The 17,824-nt window shown below is 38.1% G+C and overlaps 2 protein-coding genes across 3 annotated transcripts in view; both read right to left on the bottom strand.

Annotated features, from left to right (window-relative positions):
- tbc1d16 (TBC1 domain family, member 16) overlaps positions 1 to 5,032 on the bottom strand; it is a 36,426-nt gene extending 31,394 nt beyond the window's left edge. The window contains exons 1-2 of the mRNA XM_055194722.2: positions 4,873 to 5,032; positions 152 to 358 (exon numbers count right to left, since the gene is read on the bottom strand). Coding sequence (XP_055050697.1) covers positions 152 to 326 — 175 coding nt within the window. The 5' untranslated portion in view covers positions 327 to 358; positions 4,873 to 5,032. The remainder of the gene's footprint in view (positions 1 to 151; positions 359 to 4,872) is intronic.
- A 1,039-nt stretch (positions 5,033 to 6,071) lies between these two features.
- gaa (alpha glucosidase) lies at positions 6,072 to 17,578 on the bottom strand. 2 transcript variants are annotated; one of them, XM_055194717.2, is made up of 19 exons: positions 16,914 to 17,576; positions 16,599 to 16,750; positions 16,254 to 16,419; positions 16,070 to 16,166; positions 15,866 to 15,985; positions 15,674 to 15,792; positions 14,659 to 14,790; positions 14,394 to 14,504; positions 14,124 to 14,237; positions 13,118 to 13,202; positions 12,916 to 13,033; positions 12,704 to 12,837; positions 12,414 to 12,565; positions 10,377 to 10,525; positions 10,155 to 10,296; positions 8,182 to 8,280; positions 7,932 to 8,096; positions 7,684 to 7,836; positions 6,072 to 7,417 (listed from the first exon to the last, which is right to left on the bottom strand). In XM_055194717.2, exons 1-19 carry the CDS (start codon positions 17,406 to 17,408, stop codon positions 7,355 to 7,357), a joined length of 2,766 nt encoding a protein of 921 aa, XP_055050692.2. In that variant the 5' UTR covers positions 17,409 to 17,576; the 3' UTR covers positions 6,072 to 7,354. The 2 variants fall into 2 exon arrangements, with proteins under 2 accessions (XP_055050692.2, XP_055050693.2); XM_055194718.2 differs by lacking the exons at positions 6,072 to 7,417; positions 7,684 to 7,836 and having other exon boundaries at positions 7,958 to 8,096; positions 10,171 to 10,296; positions 16,914 to 17,578.
- Between the last annotated feature and the right edge of the window lie 246 nt (positions 17,579 to 17,824).

The following is a 17,824-nucleotide window of genomic DNA, read 5'->3' as shown; positions in this document are numbered from 1 at the left end:
AAATTAGTGAATTTTTATTTTTGGGTGAACTATCCCTTTAAACTTTGACGATAATTCACATTTCATTAAGAACTGCTGTTAGCACAAGGACTGCATGCATACTTTTAGATGTAGAAATGCGTCAAGTTTGGTAAACATTTGCATGTGGTACCTGGGTGATGCTCAGGCAATCCGGGCAGTGGTTCGGCCGGGTGCACACACACATTGTTCTTGGAGTAGATGACCTCTCCGTCCAGCACGGTCCGTGAACCCCCCGTGCCCACGTTAAACGTCAAAAGATCAGTTGCTTTGGAGGATGCACGTCGCAAGAGTCGACCGAATGACATCTCCTCCAGTGACCTCTCACTGCTCCCATCCTCTGAGAAAGAGAGAGAGCAAGGTGTAGTTTAGTTATTTTTCGAGTTACAAATAAAATATGTGGATATAACTAGTTCATGTTAGTTTACTGACTACTTCATAGTTATTGGTGAGTAAAGCATACATAGTCACACCTTAAACACAAACACATTCTGTTTCCATGTTTTGTGGGGACAATCCATAGACATAATGTTTTTATACTGTACAAACTGTATATTCTATTCCCTTCCCCTAACCCAAACCCTAATCCCAACCATCACAGAAAACTTTCTGCTACTTCACAATTTTAAGAAACATCATTCAGTTTGATTTATAAGCTTGGGTGATTCTCGCAAAATTAGACTTATGAGGTGTCTTGATAAAAAAAGTAAATGGAAAGTAATGCTGCGTTTCCACCAGCCGCGGTAGAGGCGGCAAAAATGCGCTATCTGCGCGTAGTTGGACGCTTGAACATTTGTGTTTACTCGCTTCATTAGCGCGTGAAATTCTAGTAATTCGAGACATTCACGCAGAAATTTGCATCATGGGAGGGGCTTCTGCGACTTTGCTGCGACTCCGCTCGCTTCCTGTAATCACCTCACTACTACAGCAATGTCCTGATTGGTTAATGCGGAAATCTGCCACAGTTCAGATTTTTGAACTTGCGCGTTTCCCGCGGCAAGGCTCAATTCGCGCCATTAGCGCCGCGCCTACAACGCGTACCGCGCCGCAGGATGCCTAATCGCGTCTTTGCATTGACTTAACATGTAAATCATCTGCGCTTGCCGCCTCTACCGCGGCTGGTGTAAACGCAGCATAAGAGTATCAAAATAATAAGCATACAGTTACAAACATCTCATTTGCACATGATTTCAAATTACATCATACAAACCAATTTAGTTGTTTTTTCCACATTTAAGGCGAAATTTACATCACCGCAAAGTGTCCATGACCGGATTTGGGTTCTTTGACATGGAAATATTTATAATTAAAAAATCTAAAAAAATAAAAAGCTTCAGTGTATGTTATACTTTAAACATTTACAGTAAAGAAACATGTGGTATTTGGTGATCATTGGTAAATGTAGAGACAATAATAAGGAATATAAATGTGTCCAAGAAAAATTCTCTCATCCTCCGCAACAATTTTCAATCATTGTTTAAGCCCTCAATGAACTAACATTTTCAAAAACAATTGTTGTAAGGGACAGAATTGACTGTGACACTCAAGATGGCTACCAGGTAAGCAGTTCTTATGTTTTCTCTCCAGATAAAAGTTGAAATTTTGTGTGTCATAGTACCTAGACAACTTTTTAGTTCTCATTACTGAAACATGAGTTTGTAAATGCATATATTTAATGTAATATCATGTTGCGGTAATCATCATTTTTGATAATGATCATCTAAAAAATGTAAATAATTTTATAGGAAATATTTTTTAAATCCTCTTAAAAATAATGGTTATAGTAAGCTCAGACCTTAATCTCATATGTGCAAAAAAATTAGCTTCAAGCGCTTTTTAAAAAAATCTGATGCTGGACACCTTCTAAGCCTGGATTTCGTGAGAATCATCCGCTTGTTTCCTCATGGGGACCTCAAAATGTCCCCACAAGGTCACAAAAATACTGGTATTCCTATCTTTGTGGGGACAGTTGGTCCCCACAACGTGATAATTACCAGGTACACACACAAACGACAAACTTAAAGCAACAGCCAAGCTTTTTATCCTTTCAACAGAAGGACGATTTTGTATGCCAGGCATTAAAAGAAAAGCCAGATTGCTTACAAAACACACTTCATGGTTCGTCAACCCCTGCCATCTCTTACTGGGTCGTCATTAGGCTCAAAATCTGTCAATCAATAAAGCTTGTTGAGAAGAAATGGGCTATTTGTTTTCTAATCGATGAGATTTTTCCTAGCTTAATAAAACTGTTGTGAAAATATAATCAGATTTTGGGGGCAAGCTGCTCTGAAATAGGCAAAAAACTATTATGCAAAATCCAATTTTACAAGGTGTTTGGACATAATGGCCCTCATTTATCAAAAGTGCGTACACCAAATTTCCAGCATACACCTGGCATACACCCAAAACCACGGTGACTTTGAGATTTATCAATATGAACGTTGGCATACGGCACGCTCAAATCCTACGCCAGCTCAGGAGGTGGTGTACGCATAGTTAGTGCGGAAATGCACAGAAAAAAATTCCTAACACAATTCCTAACGCACTGACAAACTAAAATAGTATATGATATATTATGATCTGGGGTTGTTGGTCATTTTTGAGCATGATGCTAATGGTCTAATCAGATTCAATGAATTATGCTAAGCTATGCTAAAAGGGGTACCGCCAGACGCAGAGATCATCTGAATAGAATCCAAAATGGTAAAACTCAATTATTTAACTCTAGGGGAGCTGGAAAATAAGCCTTTTTTTTTAAAGGTGGAGTGTCTCTTTAATTACACTTAAAAGTGAATGTCTCAGACCGTTGGATTGTTTGAAGTAAAAAGTTAGCATAAACAAATAATGCAATGTTCTGTGCCACTTCTGTCCCACACATAAACTTCCTCAAGTCTGCAGTAAACTTTTGTTGCAATTTCCTTCAGTTTTGTGATTTCAGTTTTGTCCTGTGATCATGACTCTACCCAGAACTTCCTCTACTGGTTTACAGTGTGGCAGTGACTCCGTTTTGCTGATTAGAGATCGGTTTCCTGTCATGCTAGACAAAATAAAGAGGTTTCAGACAACAAAAAAATAGTGAGGAAAAAACACACAATATTACTAATACTAAAACAAACCTCAACTGAAAGGCAAAACAACAAATAGACTCACAACTGAACGGTTGCAAAGAAATTCTCTGGACTTCTCAAAACAAATCTATATGATATCAGGCATTCGGGGAATTTGTGAGAAGCAAACCTGGTTGGTAAGATTGCTTCGAGGATTGAGTTACAGTATATTGCGCTTTTTTTCTTACATGTACAATTGCAGTTCACACATACCTTGTAGCCATAAATACAGTGCAAACACGACGGCAGTGAATAAACATACCACATCCTGGCACTACACTAAAGGGAAAATGGGATGTTGTGCTATCAGAAGGTGTGTTACAAGGAAGCGTGTGTTTCTTCTGCAACCACTTTCAACACAGATGAAAGCATTTGCAATTTTGAAACTTGGACTGAGAGAAGCTCGGGCAAGTAAACCTATTGTCACTGGCCCGATCGGGTTAGTGCTTGGCCCCCTCCTAAAATATCTTTTCTGCCTGTGGCCATTTGTCTGTATGTATTCTATATGCATTGTTACCATCGAGACACATTTTAAATGTCGTGAACGTTAATTTCTCAGCAATGTCATGAGGTTTCTCCTACCTTATTGGTTGTTGTGGACACTCTTGCGAGTTATTGTGAAATTTCAGAATTAGAGTTTACATTTAAAATTGCAAATTGAGTTAAAAAATTATAAATAAAATGTATAGGTATACAAATAAATTTGACTTTTAAATCATTCTTTTAAATATGTTTATTTTGGGGGGGGGCAGTGAAATTTTTGGCAGTGCAAGTAAAAACCTGAAAACATGCAAATAAAAAATGAAGAAAAACACAACAGAAAGAACAAATCCAACAGAAGGCCATTTGATAAAATGTCCTTTAAACATGCAATAAGGTTTTAAAATCCCTATGCATTTGCCATTTTCTGTATTAAACCATTAAACTAATTCATTCATTCTGATTCAGTCTTTAGGATCAAAATATTATAGATTGTATAACATGAGAGACGTGACAGGAATACAAAGAAATTCTGTAACATTTCAGTATATTAAATTCATAAGTATATTATTTGATCTCATTTTCATTTGCACGTGGTTTTCTCAGGAACCCATTACATCATTTATTTGTGATTAAAACAAATAAGAGTTATAACACACTTGAAAAAAAAACAATTAAAACCATTTTCTGAGATTCCTAGTGTTTTTAACATAGTAAATATTAAAGTACAGCCTACTGCACAGTTTATCAATTAACTAGTTAACGCTACAGAATACTATAGTACATTACTATAACAATATATTTACAATTTAGGCTACTTTTGTATGTACTAAAATAGGCTACACTACAGTATTTTATCATATGAAAATAAAAAAAACATCATATTAGTCCAAGTAAAAACTTAAAAGTCATAAGAAAACAGTGCGTGTGTACCGCGTCATCAAATGAAGTTCATAAAAAAATGCAACATCATAAGATCAGACATGTGTTTATCGATCCTGCTCGGGCCTGTATCCGATCATCTGCCCTTTGATGGGACGGACTGACCCATATCACCATTAGATTTTAATGTACATCTGTTTGTCCCACTCTGACGCGCCACATAACGCCTATAAATAAATACAGACGACAAACCGCGCGACCCGTTATAATAGAGATATAATTGGCTACTGCTGGATCCATATGGGACGGGTGCACGAATAACTTCAAATAATGTCAGTCATACAACGCACAAGTCATAGGGAACGCGCACAGACGGCGAGCTTACCTTCAGCACCAGAAACGATTAAAACCTCTGCTGCTCGTCCATGTCATAAGCGCTCGTTTATTTTTGATACGGGCTGCGTTGAACGTTTGTCAGTGACACTCCGCGCGCCGCTGCTGAGCGAAGCCCCGCCCACTGACATTCCGCCGCTTCCGGAACCAAACGCGACGTTCAAGGCCATTGGTCGCGTGTTGACTCAATTTATTATGATGATGATTGCTTCTGTTAAAAACGTTTTGATGTGGTATCAATAAATGTTTGTGGCCAAAATAAAAAAATAAACATTTTACGTTATGTCTGAGGGCTTGTTTTTAATAAATAATATACAAACAAGGAAAACATTAAGAAAGCATTTTTATTTTTTACTAAGATTAATTAGTGTCCATTTGCTTAAAAACATAACAAAACACTACAGAACGATGTAGTTCATGAATTTTATTGATTCACAAAAATTAAAGCAGTAACATTATTAAACAAAAAAAATAAATCTTTACATATTAGCAACTCTAAATACGTATCAGCTTTCTTCTTTGACACTTCTGTTTGTCTTCACTCTGAAGAAATAAGGATACCCAGAAATAATGTAAGCAGTGTTTCCCAACCCTGTTCCTCCAGCCACACCAAAACTGCATTTTTCCAACCATTCCCATACACACACACTTCAATTCACTCATCAGATCGTTAGCAGAGACTCCAGGATGGGGTTAGATGTAGGAGACAGACAATCAAACATCCTGTTGGTGTGCCTTCAGGAGCAAGTTTGTAAAGTAGTGTTTAGTTGACAGGTTAACCATACATGGCAAGCCTCAAATGTACACAAGAGGGCGCTACAGCATCACCGTTTCGGTGTGCACCAGAGAACGCTGCTGTTTTGATGATGTTTTTTTTAATGAAAAGATGAATTGTAAGTTATCAGAAAGATTCATTTGAGTTGGACAGAATTTATTTGGGTTTAAATAATAAAGTATTTTTAAAGCCGACAATTGCATTTTCGGTGGAATTGACTATAGTATAGCCTATGCCAAAAACTTTTATACATCAGTTTATACATCAATTTGCAATGGACTGTTCAGCAACATATTTGTATTTTATGTAAATGTATTAATAGTGTATGTAATGCATTCAACGTTGTATCAATGCAGCTTAAATGTCAACTATTTAATAAATTTTTACTTCTTATATCCATCATTTTATTTTAAACATTAAAGCATTAATCACAGAATATTTTTGCAATTATAATTGTAAATGCACATGCCTCCTGTGAGCGACATTAATCTGTCTGTTTAAATACACTTGTATACTTTTACGCTACTACAATATGTTTTTCTGTAAATTTGCTTTGAATTAATGTGCATTTTAAAAGTGCAACACAAATAAACTTTACAAATGAGCATTACCATGAACAATGCATGAATAAATACTTAGTAAGATTAAAAACACTTACTGTTACAAACCACCCCAGGGGATCTGGGCTTTACAAATTACATAACATCATACATAACATTCATTCTTAAAGTTTTCTATGGTTTAGGGCTTAATGTTGTTTGTGGTTTGGAAAAATGTATTTCAATCATTGCTGGTCTCTTAAGAAACTAAAGGGTGGGTTTAACTTAAAGGTGCAGTGTGTGATTTTTAGAAGGATCTCTTGACAGAAATGCAAAATAGTATACAAAACTAAATTATCAGGGGTGTATAAAGACCTTTCATAATGAACCGTTATGTGTTTATTCCCTTAGAATGAGACGTTTTATCTACATACACAGAGGGTCCCCTTACATGGAAATCGCCATTTTGTGCAGCCATGTTTCTACAGAAGCCCTTAACGGACAAACTTTTTTACTAAGTTGTCTCCAACGATGACATGTTTGACCGGTGACGGCTACTGTAGCTTCTCTATGTGTTTCAAAAGCAAGAGGTGAGCAGTGGACTGAGTCGTTGGATGCAATTCGCAACCTCACCACTAGATGCCACTAAAATTTACACAATGCAACCGTTGTCTCATTTCAATGCAATAGCAGGGAAACAATGTATTAGAAAAATACAATGATACCAGTGTCTCCACAACCCGTACTGATACAGTGTAGTACTGATCCTTAATTTTGATTTACTGATCAAGGCCCCTGTAGTCGATCATCTCAGTCCACAACAATTCATGTTAGAATATGATTTATGGCTAAAAATACAAAGAATAATATATCCAATATTTACATGAGCTTATCTTTGATGAAAATACTGCAAATACAGTGTACTTTGGCAGCTGCCATTCTTTGCCAAAGGCACACGGTATGGCACAAATCCACAATTTCTTCCTTTCTGGGTTTTCTTTCATCATCGGTGGTTACTAGTGCATCCTTTTGCATAACAACTACCAGCATTGGCTGGGTGTGATGCTTAAAACATTCATTGACCCCTGATGATTTATCTAAAAGATTAATCTTACACAGTAGTATTACAGCACAGATCTTATACTGTATGCTTGCTTTCCTCAACTCCACTGTACTGTGAACATTGCAGTCATGGGTAAGTCCAGGTCAGGCACTGCAAGAACCTGTACACATATAATACACATTTTTACAAAATGATGCATATTATTCAAGTTTAGAAAAAAACTATAATTCATAATGTTGACTGGTGTTTTGCTAATAATATAAAATAATAATATAAAAGGACATAATATGGACATCCAAGCTCTTGGAAACCCATGCTTTGCTCATTACTATCAGGCAATATTATTAATAACCTAGTCTTCTGGCTTTCTTCAAAGAAAACTCATCTAGATGTCAAGAAACCAAACGTGGGTCACAGGTTGCTTACCTTTGTGTCTGTGTTGTACGAGAAGTCATGAGCCTTTTTCCCATTGGCCCATACAGCTGTAGGCGGAGTCTGAACCCCGAAAACACGCACTTCACCGAGGACCAAATGGTCAAGAGATCCATTTAATTTGACTGGCTTACCTACCAAATAAGACTAAGAAATACAAAAATGAATTAAACTGATGATGAATATTATTTTAAACGAAACATAATCTTGCATAAACTGAATACTCAATATATTCGTTCTACCTCTTTAGCAAAAAAGTAAAGATATGAGTAATCTCCCCGTTCAAAGGTCTCCAGGCTTTCTCCATCATCCCAGAAGAGATCCCCTTTGCTCCATGTTACTACAGATAATGCCACAAGCAGGATAAAAGGGTTTTTGCGTGACTCAGTAGTAGTTAAAGCAGGAGCCTAAAGCGAAGGGAAACACACATAGCAAAAGATCTAAGTATAGTAGCACAGCAAAAAATATTATTAGATGTAGTTATTACGTTACCTGTAGGGGGATAATGCTTCCCTCTCTCACATGAACATTAATGGTGTCCAATGAAGCAGGAAATAGAATATATTGGCCTTCGCTGTTATATGCTTTTCCCTGTATGAACAAATAAAGGCTTTAATATCAAAGAAAATGTATTTATTGTAAAAGGAAGTAGAGTAATTTATTCCTGAAATAAATTGTAATATAAAAACATACTGTAACTTTTAAAACGTAAAAATGTCCCCCTCGAGTAAAAAATCTGCGTTGCATTTTCTCATACACATTTCTGTTTGCAACCCTGCTACAAAAAATGAAGGAGCGGTTTATGCATCACTACTGATTTTTCTCCAACAACGTACACAATACGCTGCTTCTTTTTTCGGCTTTTGCCTTGATATTGTAGGTTACTGTGCGTTCACACCACACACGTTAGAGGCGGCAAAAACGCACTATTCGTGCAAAGTTGGACGCTTGAACATTTTGAGTTTACTCGCTTTATTCGTGCGTGAAAACCGCGTGTGAAATTTTAGTCATTCGAGACATTCACATGGAAATACGCGTCATGGGAGGGGCTTCTGCGACTCCGCTCGCTTCCTGTAATCACGTCACTACTAGAGCAAGCTCCTGATTGGTTAACGTGGCGCGAATATCTGCCAAAGTTCTGATTTTTCAACTCCATGCGTTATTCACATGGATGCCTATTCGCGTCTTTGCATTGACTTAAAGGCGGAGTCCATGATGTTTGAAAGCCAATGTTGATATTTGAAATCACCCAAACAAACACGCCCCTTCACCAATAGAGTCTGGACCTTCTGTTGATAGACCCGCCCCACACATACGCAACCCGGCATTTGATTTGATTTGATTGGCTATAAGTGTGTTTTGGTAGTCGGCCTGTCTCCTTTTCCAAAGCGTTTTTCAAACATCGTGGACTCCGCCTTTAACATTAGGGCTGTAACGATTAATCGTGTGTCCCATTAAAAATGCCTGTCTGAAATTGATTCTGTGTTTCATGCACAGCTTGTGTGTGTACTACGGTGTTTTGGTAAGTACGAAGTCTGAGTCGTTTGTAACGTGCATTTAAAAAAGCAACACCCGTAAAATGAATTAATTAAAAATATTCTTTATTATGAAAATACAAATTGAAGAACAGCGATATAAATATCCTTATAGACATTTCCTGGGATAGCGTTTGTAATGCTACTTCTTCTGTGGCACAAAGGGAGTTTCTGCACGAGAGCGCCCCCTAGCTTTGGGATGTGCAGGGATTTCACTGTAATATAGTTAAAATTCATTCATTGAGAAAATGCGCATTTGCACGATTAATTATTACAGCCCTACTTAACATGTAAATCACTCGCGCTTGCTGTCTCTTCCGCATGTGGTGTGAACGCACAGTTACACCATTAGCATGCCCATAGAAAGTGCCTACTAGTGGTCTTCATGTGTAATTGCACGTCAACACGGACATCGAAGCAAAATTATAACTGAAAACAAACCTGATCTCACGAATTTTTACATATTTTACGAGTTGGCTAATTCGTATGAATTACTACTAAGTTAAATTGTGCAAAAACTTACGATTATCATAGAAAAAAAAACAATAACAAAACCCACCCCCTAACCACAACATCACAGGGGTCAAGGCAAATCGTTAAAAATGTATGAATGTGGTTGTACAAATTACGAATTAGCCACCTTGTAAAATACGTATGAATTGCCATGAGAAAGCGTTGACATAGCCTATGCCACAGAAGTATTAATCAGCCTTTATTATAATGATTTATAACTTGAACTGTCGAGTCGGATTTCATGGTAAATTACATTTGTTTTTCAACATATGTAAATATAAGTACATAAAGTAACCACTTTATTTTTTCAAACAGAGATGGCAATAAAAAAAGCTAATATTACACACTGCAGCTTTAAGATATGACCCCTGTAGTATGTTTATTTTCAAGTTTAAACTGTATATAAAGTAAGATTACATTGTGCAGACTGTACCAAGTCCCCGAAGGGAGATAGGCGGACACCTCTACCGCTCCTTGTTCCAAAACCGGACTGATAAGCAACGAACTTCCCCACAGGAATTGCCGGTCTATGGTCTGACAATTTGGATCAGCAGGGAATCTGGAATAAAAAGCACAAACTAGAAACGTGAACCAAACTTAACTGAGATAAAGAATCTGTTCTAGATCACGAGTGTGTACTCAAGGAATAGAGGACGAGCCACAGTGCTGGCGGAGGTGTGCGCGTGGTGGAACAACGTGTAGAGGAAGGGTAACAGAGAGTAGCGAAGCAACAGCGCAGTCCTCATGGCATCTTGGGCTTGCTGACTAAAAACATAAGGCTCCTGCGGCTGAAAGTACAGAATATGGAACATGTTTATACGTAAATGTACAACACATACATGAAAATATTCAGTTAGGTCGGAAATATACTTTATGCAAGGACACAGACACAAATGCATGGGCAATGTTTTGTGAAATGTTCTTGTGTTATTGCTGTAGCAAACCTCAATACTCAGACAACCTTCATATGTATGTCAATGCTAATTTGTGAAACGCGCTATAGAAATAAATTTGTGTTATTATTCAGGCAGCTACCAATCAGTGGCGGCCAGTGACTTTTTTCGTGGGCGCATGATGCGAGGTTCGTCACAACATGTATGTAGCCCGTCTGGTGTGTGGTTTGTCATTTCAAAATATGTGTTCTGTGCTTCAAGAGATCCTGTGTGCATCACGTGTCTTGTCAAAATAAGTGTCTGCTGCAGATGCGTCTAAAGAGTTTGTGATAAAAGAGACGCTTGCGTTTGCCAGATACTCGCATAATATCATAGTAATATCTTGCGTGTATTTTGTGAACATGAGCATCTCTTTTATCATAAACGGTTTTGACGCGTGTGCAGCAGGCACTTATTTTGACAAAACACGTGATGCACATGGTTCACATGACGCAACTAACACATATTTTGAAAACACGTGCAACACACATGACACTCCGAACACATATTTTGAATTTGAAGAACAGTCACCAGCCGCCACTGCTAGTAATATACATTTGAATGCTAACATTAATTTGCTAAGAATCATAATCTTCAATCTGCTCCACCGTATGACAGTTGTTCAGCAAAATACTGACCATAGAGTAAGTTAAGTTTGACAAATTACAAACGACTGTATATAGCTCGTGTTAGCAAAGCTAACTGGATTAGCATAAGAATACAATGCGGCAAACAAAATAGAGATTACATTAAAGCTACAATATGTAAGATTTTTTTTATAAAATATCCAAAAATCACATGCTATGATATATTTAATGCAGTTGTGTACTTACATTATCCCAAAACCATATGAAAAATATAATTTTAAATATATTTCAAAATATAAAAAAATGGCCAAAAATGTATGTATTGAAATATGTTTACAAAAATTTATTTTCACCAATATATTTTTTGGCCAATTTTTGTATATTTAAAAATAGATTTAAGGAATAATTGACGACGGGCCATCGAATTATAAGAAAATAATGCACACCCAAAGTGGTAATTCGGCACGTTGTGAGTCTTTTGTGAGGCCGCGTGCACAGTGACTCTGCTGACGTACAGTGCTGCTGACGTGTTATCCTCAGACATGTTTGCGAAGATTGTTTTGTTTACAGCGTGTGTCTCCCTCAGACTGTAAACAAGGCTCGGCCGCAAAAAAACAAGTGCTCGGGCGCACCAGATAATACATCAGCAGCGTCGTACCTCATCAGCATTACTGCAGCGTTGTGCACACGGTTCACAACAGATCCGGAAGAGAAGACAATGCTGAATAAAATCTTTATTTTTGTTACTTTTAGACCAAAATGTATTTTCAATGCTTCAACAAATTCTAACTGACTCACTGATGTCAAATGGACTACTTTGATGGTGTTTTTAGTACCTTTCTGGACATACCGCACATACATTTTCAATAGAGGATCAGAAAACTCTCGGACTACATCTAAAATATCTTAAACTGTGTTTCCGAAGACGAACGGAGGTCTTACGGGTTTGGGACGACATGATGGTGAGTTATTAATGACATAATTTTCATTTTTGGGTGAACTATCCTTTTAAGCTTTGCATTTGTTATTGTGTAATAGTGACCTCTAGTGGTGAAAATCCTACATATTGTGGCTTAAATGTTTGTGTTTGCATACTTGCATAAAGTATGAATCAGCTGTCTCTCTCACAGACTGTAAAGAGTTAATCTATATCTCACGGCATTGGGTCTGTCATTGTGGTTTCTCATGAAGGGGTAAAAGGCTCCCAGTTGTGTCCAGCGCACGCACAGCTCTTCAGTGGTGTCCCCACCAAATCCACACACGTCAGCACCCACCAACGGCACACCATAGAGTCCGAACAGCAGCACACCTGATACAGACACATAAACATGGATAATAAAAAGCAAAGCAAAGTTTTTCCTTTAAGAATGAAGTTGGATAGCATGTTTTAGACTGATATACTAAGCAAAAAAAAGGTTACTGTAGTCCACTTTAAAAACAACGTCACCAGGTATGGAAAAGCGCAGTTGTTCCCAGTCACTCCGCACATCTCCTGTCCAGTGTCCAGAGAAACGGCCCAGTCCTGGAAAAGACGACCTGGAGAGGACGAACGGTCGAGTGCCCTTGACTTTTAACAGAGCTCTGAAATACAAAAGTTACTAAAGCTGGTAAGATAAACCAACTGATATACAGTCAATAAACTGTAGACATTTCTTTGACCTGTGGGTGGCGATGGCCTCAGTGAGTCCATAGAGATTGTGAAGGTTGTAATGACTGGACAGATATTGCCGAGCGGACATACAGAGTGTTCCTGAGTTTAACTGGCCACCTATCACACCTGCAGTACAAAACAGACCTCTTCATACAGGCTTTATATAATTAATAACACAGTCAGTTTATACTATGGAGTTTACTAACTGACCAGGGGTATAGGGTGGTCTTTCCAAGTCTGTATCAGGACAGCCATTCACAGAGCCCTGAACAAAATTAGCCGGCTCATTCATATCCTGTGGGCAGAATTATATCAGTAGGTGCATGTGATATACAATAATATTTTGTAACCCAGCAAAAAATAATGTAAGATGGGGTGACAGGAGACTAAATGCAAAGCAGAAATCCATGTATTAATGTTTTGTCACCCCCCCAAAAAAATCACAAATTTGTATATGTATATATTCAGGGTTCCCACAACTTAGTTAACTTCAAATTCAGGGACCTTTCAAGGACTTTCCGAGTCCAATTCCCCTTAAATTTAAGTACTAAATGTGGGGACACATTTCAAGTGATGGCCAGGTTACATTGTGTTACCTTTAAAGATACATTGTTACAGTTGCCTTTTGAGGGAACTCGCACTGCATCACTGCGGTGACACTTAGGGGACGCCTCCAGGGGTAAGTGCTTCTGAATGTGTATATCAAATTCAACCAATGGTGAGGCTTAAATGACAAAGACAGGGTGACGCGGTAGCAGGAAGTATATCGCTATCTGAAATATTGCCAAAGACGGCGTAACAGGGACGCAGAAAGTATGGCAAGGGAGACGCAGCGCCTCTTTCCCTTCTCAGGGAACAACAGTTACATAAATAACCCGAGACATTTTCATGTGTCAAACACAACTATACAAAAAAGCATTTTGGTATGAATCAACATTCGCATACAGAAGATATAAACATTTAAAGCGAACAGTTTAGCTAGTGTGCTTAAAAAGTCTAGAATTTTTATGATATTATCTTACACTACACAGGGAATAATATGGATTTTTTTCTTGCATAAAATAGATTCAAGCTCTTTCAATGACCTGCATCTATATATGTATTCAAAAGTTTTCAAAAACTTCCCAGGGGATTGAATTTTTTCCCCCAGATTCACAAACTTTCAAAGATTTTGAGGACCCGTGGGAACCCTGTATATTCATCCGTAAGTACTTACTATCCAAAGTCCGTCCACAGGAACCTTGTAGTAAAAGAGTCTGATACAATCCATCCACCAGTCCATAGTTGTAGGATTGGAGAAATCTGGGAATGCAGTTGGACCGGGCCATACCTGGTTGGAAACAACGACACAAAACTTTGACCTGTGTGGTCGGAGCAGGCAGGGGTACAAATAAAATGGTGTTCTGGAGACAAAACATATATAAGTCTTGTTTAAGTTGTATTGACTGTAACATTCCCACGAGTTTGTGTGTGGCAATGCACTAACCTTCCCAATAAGGATCTGTCCTGTGGAGTTGGTGATAAATACTCCCCTCTTCAGACCATCATCAAAGGGTTTGTATGAACCAGGAGGGCTTGTACTGCTGATACCTGGGTCCTAATACATAATCACATTAACATAATAATTTGATTCCTTTACAACACCCAGAATCACTAACCAATGATAAATTCAGATGCAAGCATGTTTGAGTCACTTCCTGTTGGCAACTATAATTGCAAGAAGTACAGTAGTAGTTGGTTCATCCATTTACCAGTATAAGCACATACTTCAAGCCCAGCTGATGGAACTCATGAACCATTTGGGGCAGATCCCCAAACCGTCGTGGGTCAAAAGTGAAAACTCTTCTTTGCTCCGCATAATCAAGGTCGTTCCACTGTACGTCCTAGAGGCATAAATAAAGTGATAAATAAAAAAAGTGATAAATAAATAATGCATAAAGTGATGGATGGACGGATAGACAAATGTGTGACAGAATGTGTGTTCAATACTTATTCCCTGTGTCATTTCACTTTATTTATTATGACTCAACTTGTATACTTAAATGTTCTTATTCCTTTGTATGATTTCAATATTTGGCTTGATTTGGCATAATTTTGTGTCAATAGTCCACTTAAAAATCCCCTTACTGATTAAAATGCTGATGTGTCAAATACTTATTTTTCCCGCTGTAGATAGATTACAACAATTAGAGTTGCAAAATTCTGGAAATATTCAAGGCTGGAAATTTTAATGTTAATTAACTGGAATATATGGGAATTAATAAAAAGTTGTAGGGCTACCCAGGGCTCCGGATTAACTTTTTTCACTAGGAGCACAATGGCCGTCGACTGAAAATTTTAGGGGCGCAACCAGAAAATTTAGGGGCACACACTGTAAATCAACATGCTAACCAGAAAATTCACATTTCTACTAATTTCCACTGTATTACTAATACTTTAATGATAGATGCAGAAAGTACAATGTGCTGTTTCAAATTCAGTGTCACATCACAAAAAAATGTCAAATTTACTGTTCGCACATGTGCGACTGGATGTAAAATTCAGTGGCACACTCTCAAATTTTGGTGGAAAAATGCCACCATTTGGTGGCAGTCTGGAGCCCTGCTACCTCTTCTATTTATTTCCAAATAATTCCCATAAATTACCTTTAAGTTTCCAATTTGGAATATTTCCAAAACTCCCCTTTGCAACCCTGCATACTATACAGCATGCAAGCATGCCAGTATTCAATCCACAATCTTAGACATGATTTATTATGTTACGTACCAGAGGGAACTGGGCTTGGCGCATGAGTTGTACCACAGTTCTTGTGATGTTGGTTGAAGTATAGCCCCATCGACAGAGGTGGAACCCCAGTGACCAGTAAGGGGGCATTGCAGGAAAACCTCAAATAAGTTTTAAAAAATAAGTTGCATTGTAGATAAAAAGCTCAAATATGTAAAATCTATTGCTCTATACCTATGATCTCATGATATTGTTGAACCACAGTCTGTGGACTCGGGCCTAAAAAGATGTACAAGTCCAAAATCCCTCCAATGGTAAGCCAAGTTAATGCTGGATAGGGCTGTAACACCACCTCTACATTTGCCAAACACAATTAGAGACCTCCATTTATGTCACATTAAACTCAAGAAATCCGTATCAAATAGGACAAGTGCATACCCATTGCATTGCTATTGAGAAGAAAGACTCCATGCGCCTGTCCATCACCTTCTTGGATCATGAAGAAAGGATGAGAGCCATACAAGTTGGCGTTTCTCTACAAAGGACCATATGAAATGTTAATTATAGCACCACTTCCAAGGAGGAAGTTAAAGGAGAATGTGAAATACGATGTAGGTCTTACATGGGGCGCCATGTCTCTGTTCCATAATGAAACAGAGGTCCAGTTGAGGTCCAGCGTTATGGGGGTGTAATGCTCACCCAGCCCAGATATCAATGAGGAAGCAAGACAGGTGGAGAGCTGTAGATACTGATCCGCAAACAGTAGGGGCCCTACTGTAGTATTCAAACTAGGAGAGCAAACATTCAAAGCATTTGCATTTGTAACATAACCGTGCAAAACTCGCACCACAGTCTGAAGATGGAAAATAAGAAATCATGCTTGCATAAAAAAAATTGTAAGCATTTGTAACACAAACCTGTGCAGTTTCAACATTTTATTCAAGAGATAAAGAAAATCTGCACTCACAGAACACGCCCATTTGACTTGCGGCGAACAATAAAAGCAAAGGGGTCTGGTTGAAACTCCACTTCATAGAGAGGGTTTTGTGTGTCACGGTGGCCCCTGGGATGAGAGGTCACAAACGGGACCTCATATCGTGCAGTTGAAGGGTCCTTTATCTGCATTTAAGTGAAATTGAAGAAAAAAGAAAATTAATTTCAAATCCATAACTCAACATACAACTTATGTTACAGTTTATGTTTCCATCACTTAAAGGCAGGTGTAACTATTGTATTGATTTAAATAAAAAAAATGTGTGTTTGCAAAAACAGCATCACTCACAGTAAGATGCAGACAACCTGAAGATTCGGCAATCACATCTAGTTGCAGTGTGGAGATGTCCCGGGGCAGGTAAGAGGGGGTGGAACGGGTCAGGATGGCCCTTTGGCCCCTCTCAGTAGGTACCAGGGCCCCCATTTTGTAGCCTGGGAAAGAAGCTGGGTAGAAACACCATGGGGGCCCACCAAATCCAGACTGCGGTAGGGGCACATAACAGCATCCTCTGTTCTCACAGGCATCCTGACTTAAAGATCTATCACGAGCACAGTCAATACGGCTCTCCACAGGTAAACCACACTGATCGGAGTATTTATCCCTGGGATGTGAAGTATTGCTTACATTGATTTGAGATTTCAAATTTCTGTATGAGGGTTTTGAACCCTTTATTTCTCCTGAGGTTGAAAAGGCTTCATGTGCCAGGGTAAGTAGCCCATATGTCAACAATATTAGGGTCAGCAGTATAGTAGAGTGCAGAAGTCCATAACCAAGTTTGGCCATTTAAGTTAGTGCATTAAACACGGAAGTCCAAACAACCAAGCCTGCTACAAAAAATAATGTCATATCTAAAAATAAAAGAAGAAAGTAAAAGTACAACGAATTACACTGAGATCTTTAGCGACAGAGCCGTTCCGATCAACCAACAAACCAACGTGATATCTGAACTGAAGAGATGACGCATGCGCACATGCCCAACTCCAGGTTATTACGAAAGTTTTAAAACTGGTGTCTAATAATGTCTAATATTTTTTTTGTCTATTGATATAAAACTTGAACTAGATTCACTTTCAATTCGTAAATTAAACCGATAATATTTAATAAATATAATAAGAAATGTTTTAATTCGTTTCTAAATACAATACAACAATGGAGGATTTAAATAGTTGTCATTTATGTCTAAAATATTTTGTTTAAAA

The sequence above is a fragment of the Misgurnus anguillicaudatus genome, chromosome 19 (genome assembly GCF_027580225.2).
Source record: "Misgurnus anguillicaudatus chromosome 19, ASM2758022v2, whole genome shotgun sequence".
Classification (NCBI taxonomy): Eukaryota; Metazoa; Chordata; class Actinopteri; order Cypriniformes; family Cobitidae; genus Misgurnus; species Misgurnus anguillicaudatus.
This window is presented reverse-complemented; position numbering and strand designations above follow the sequence as displayed.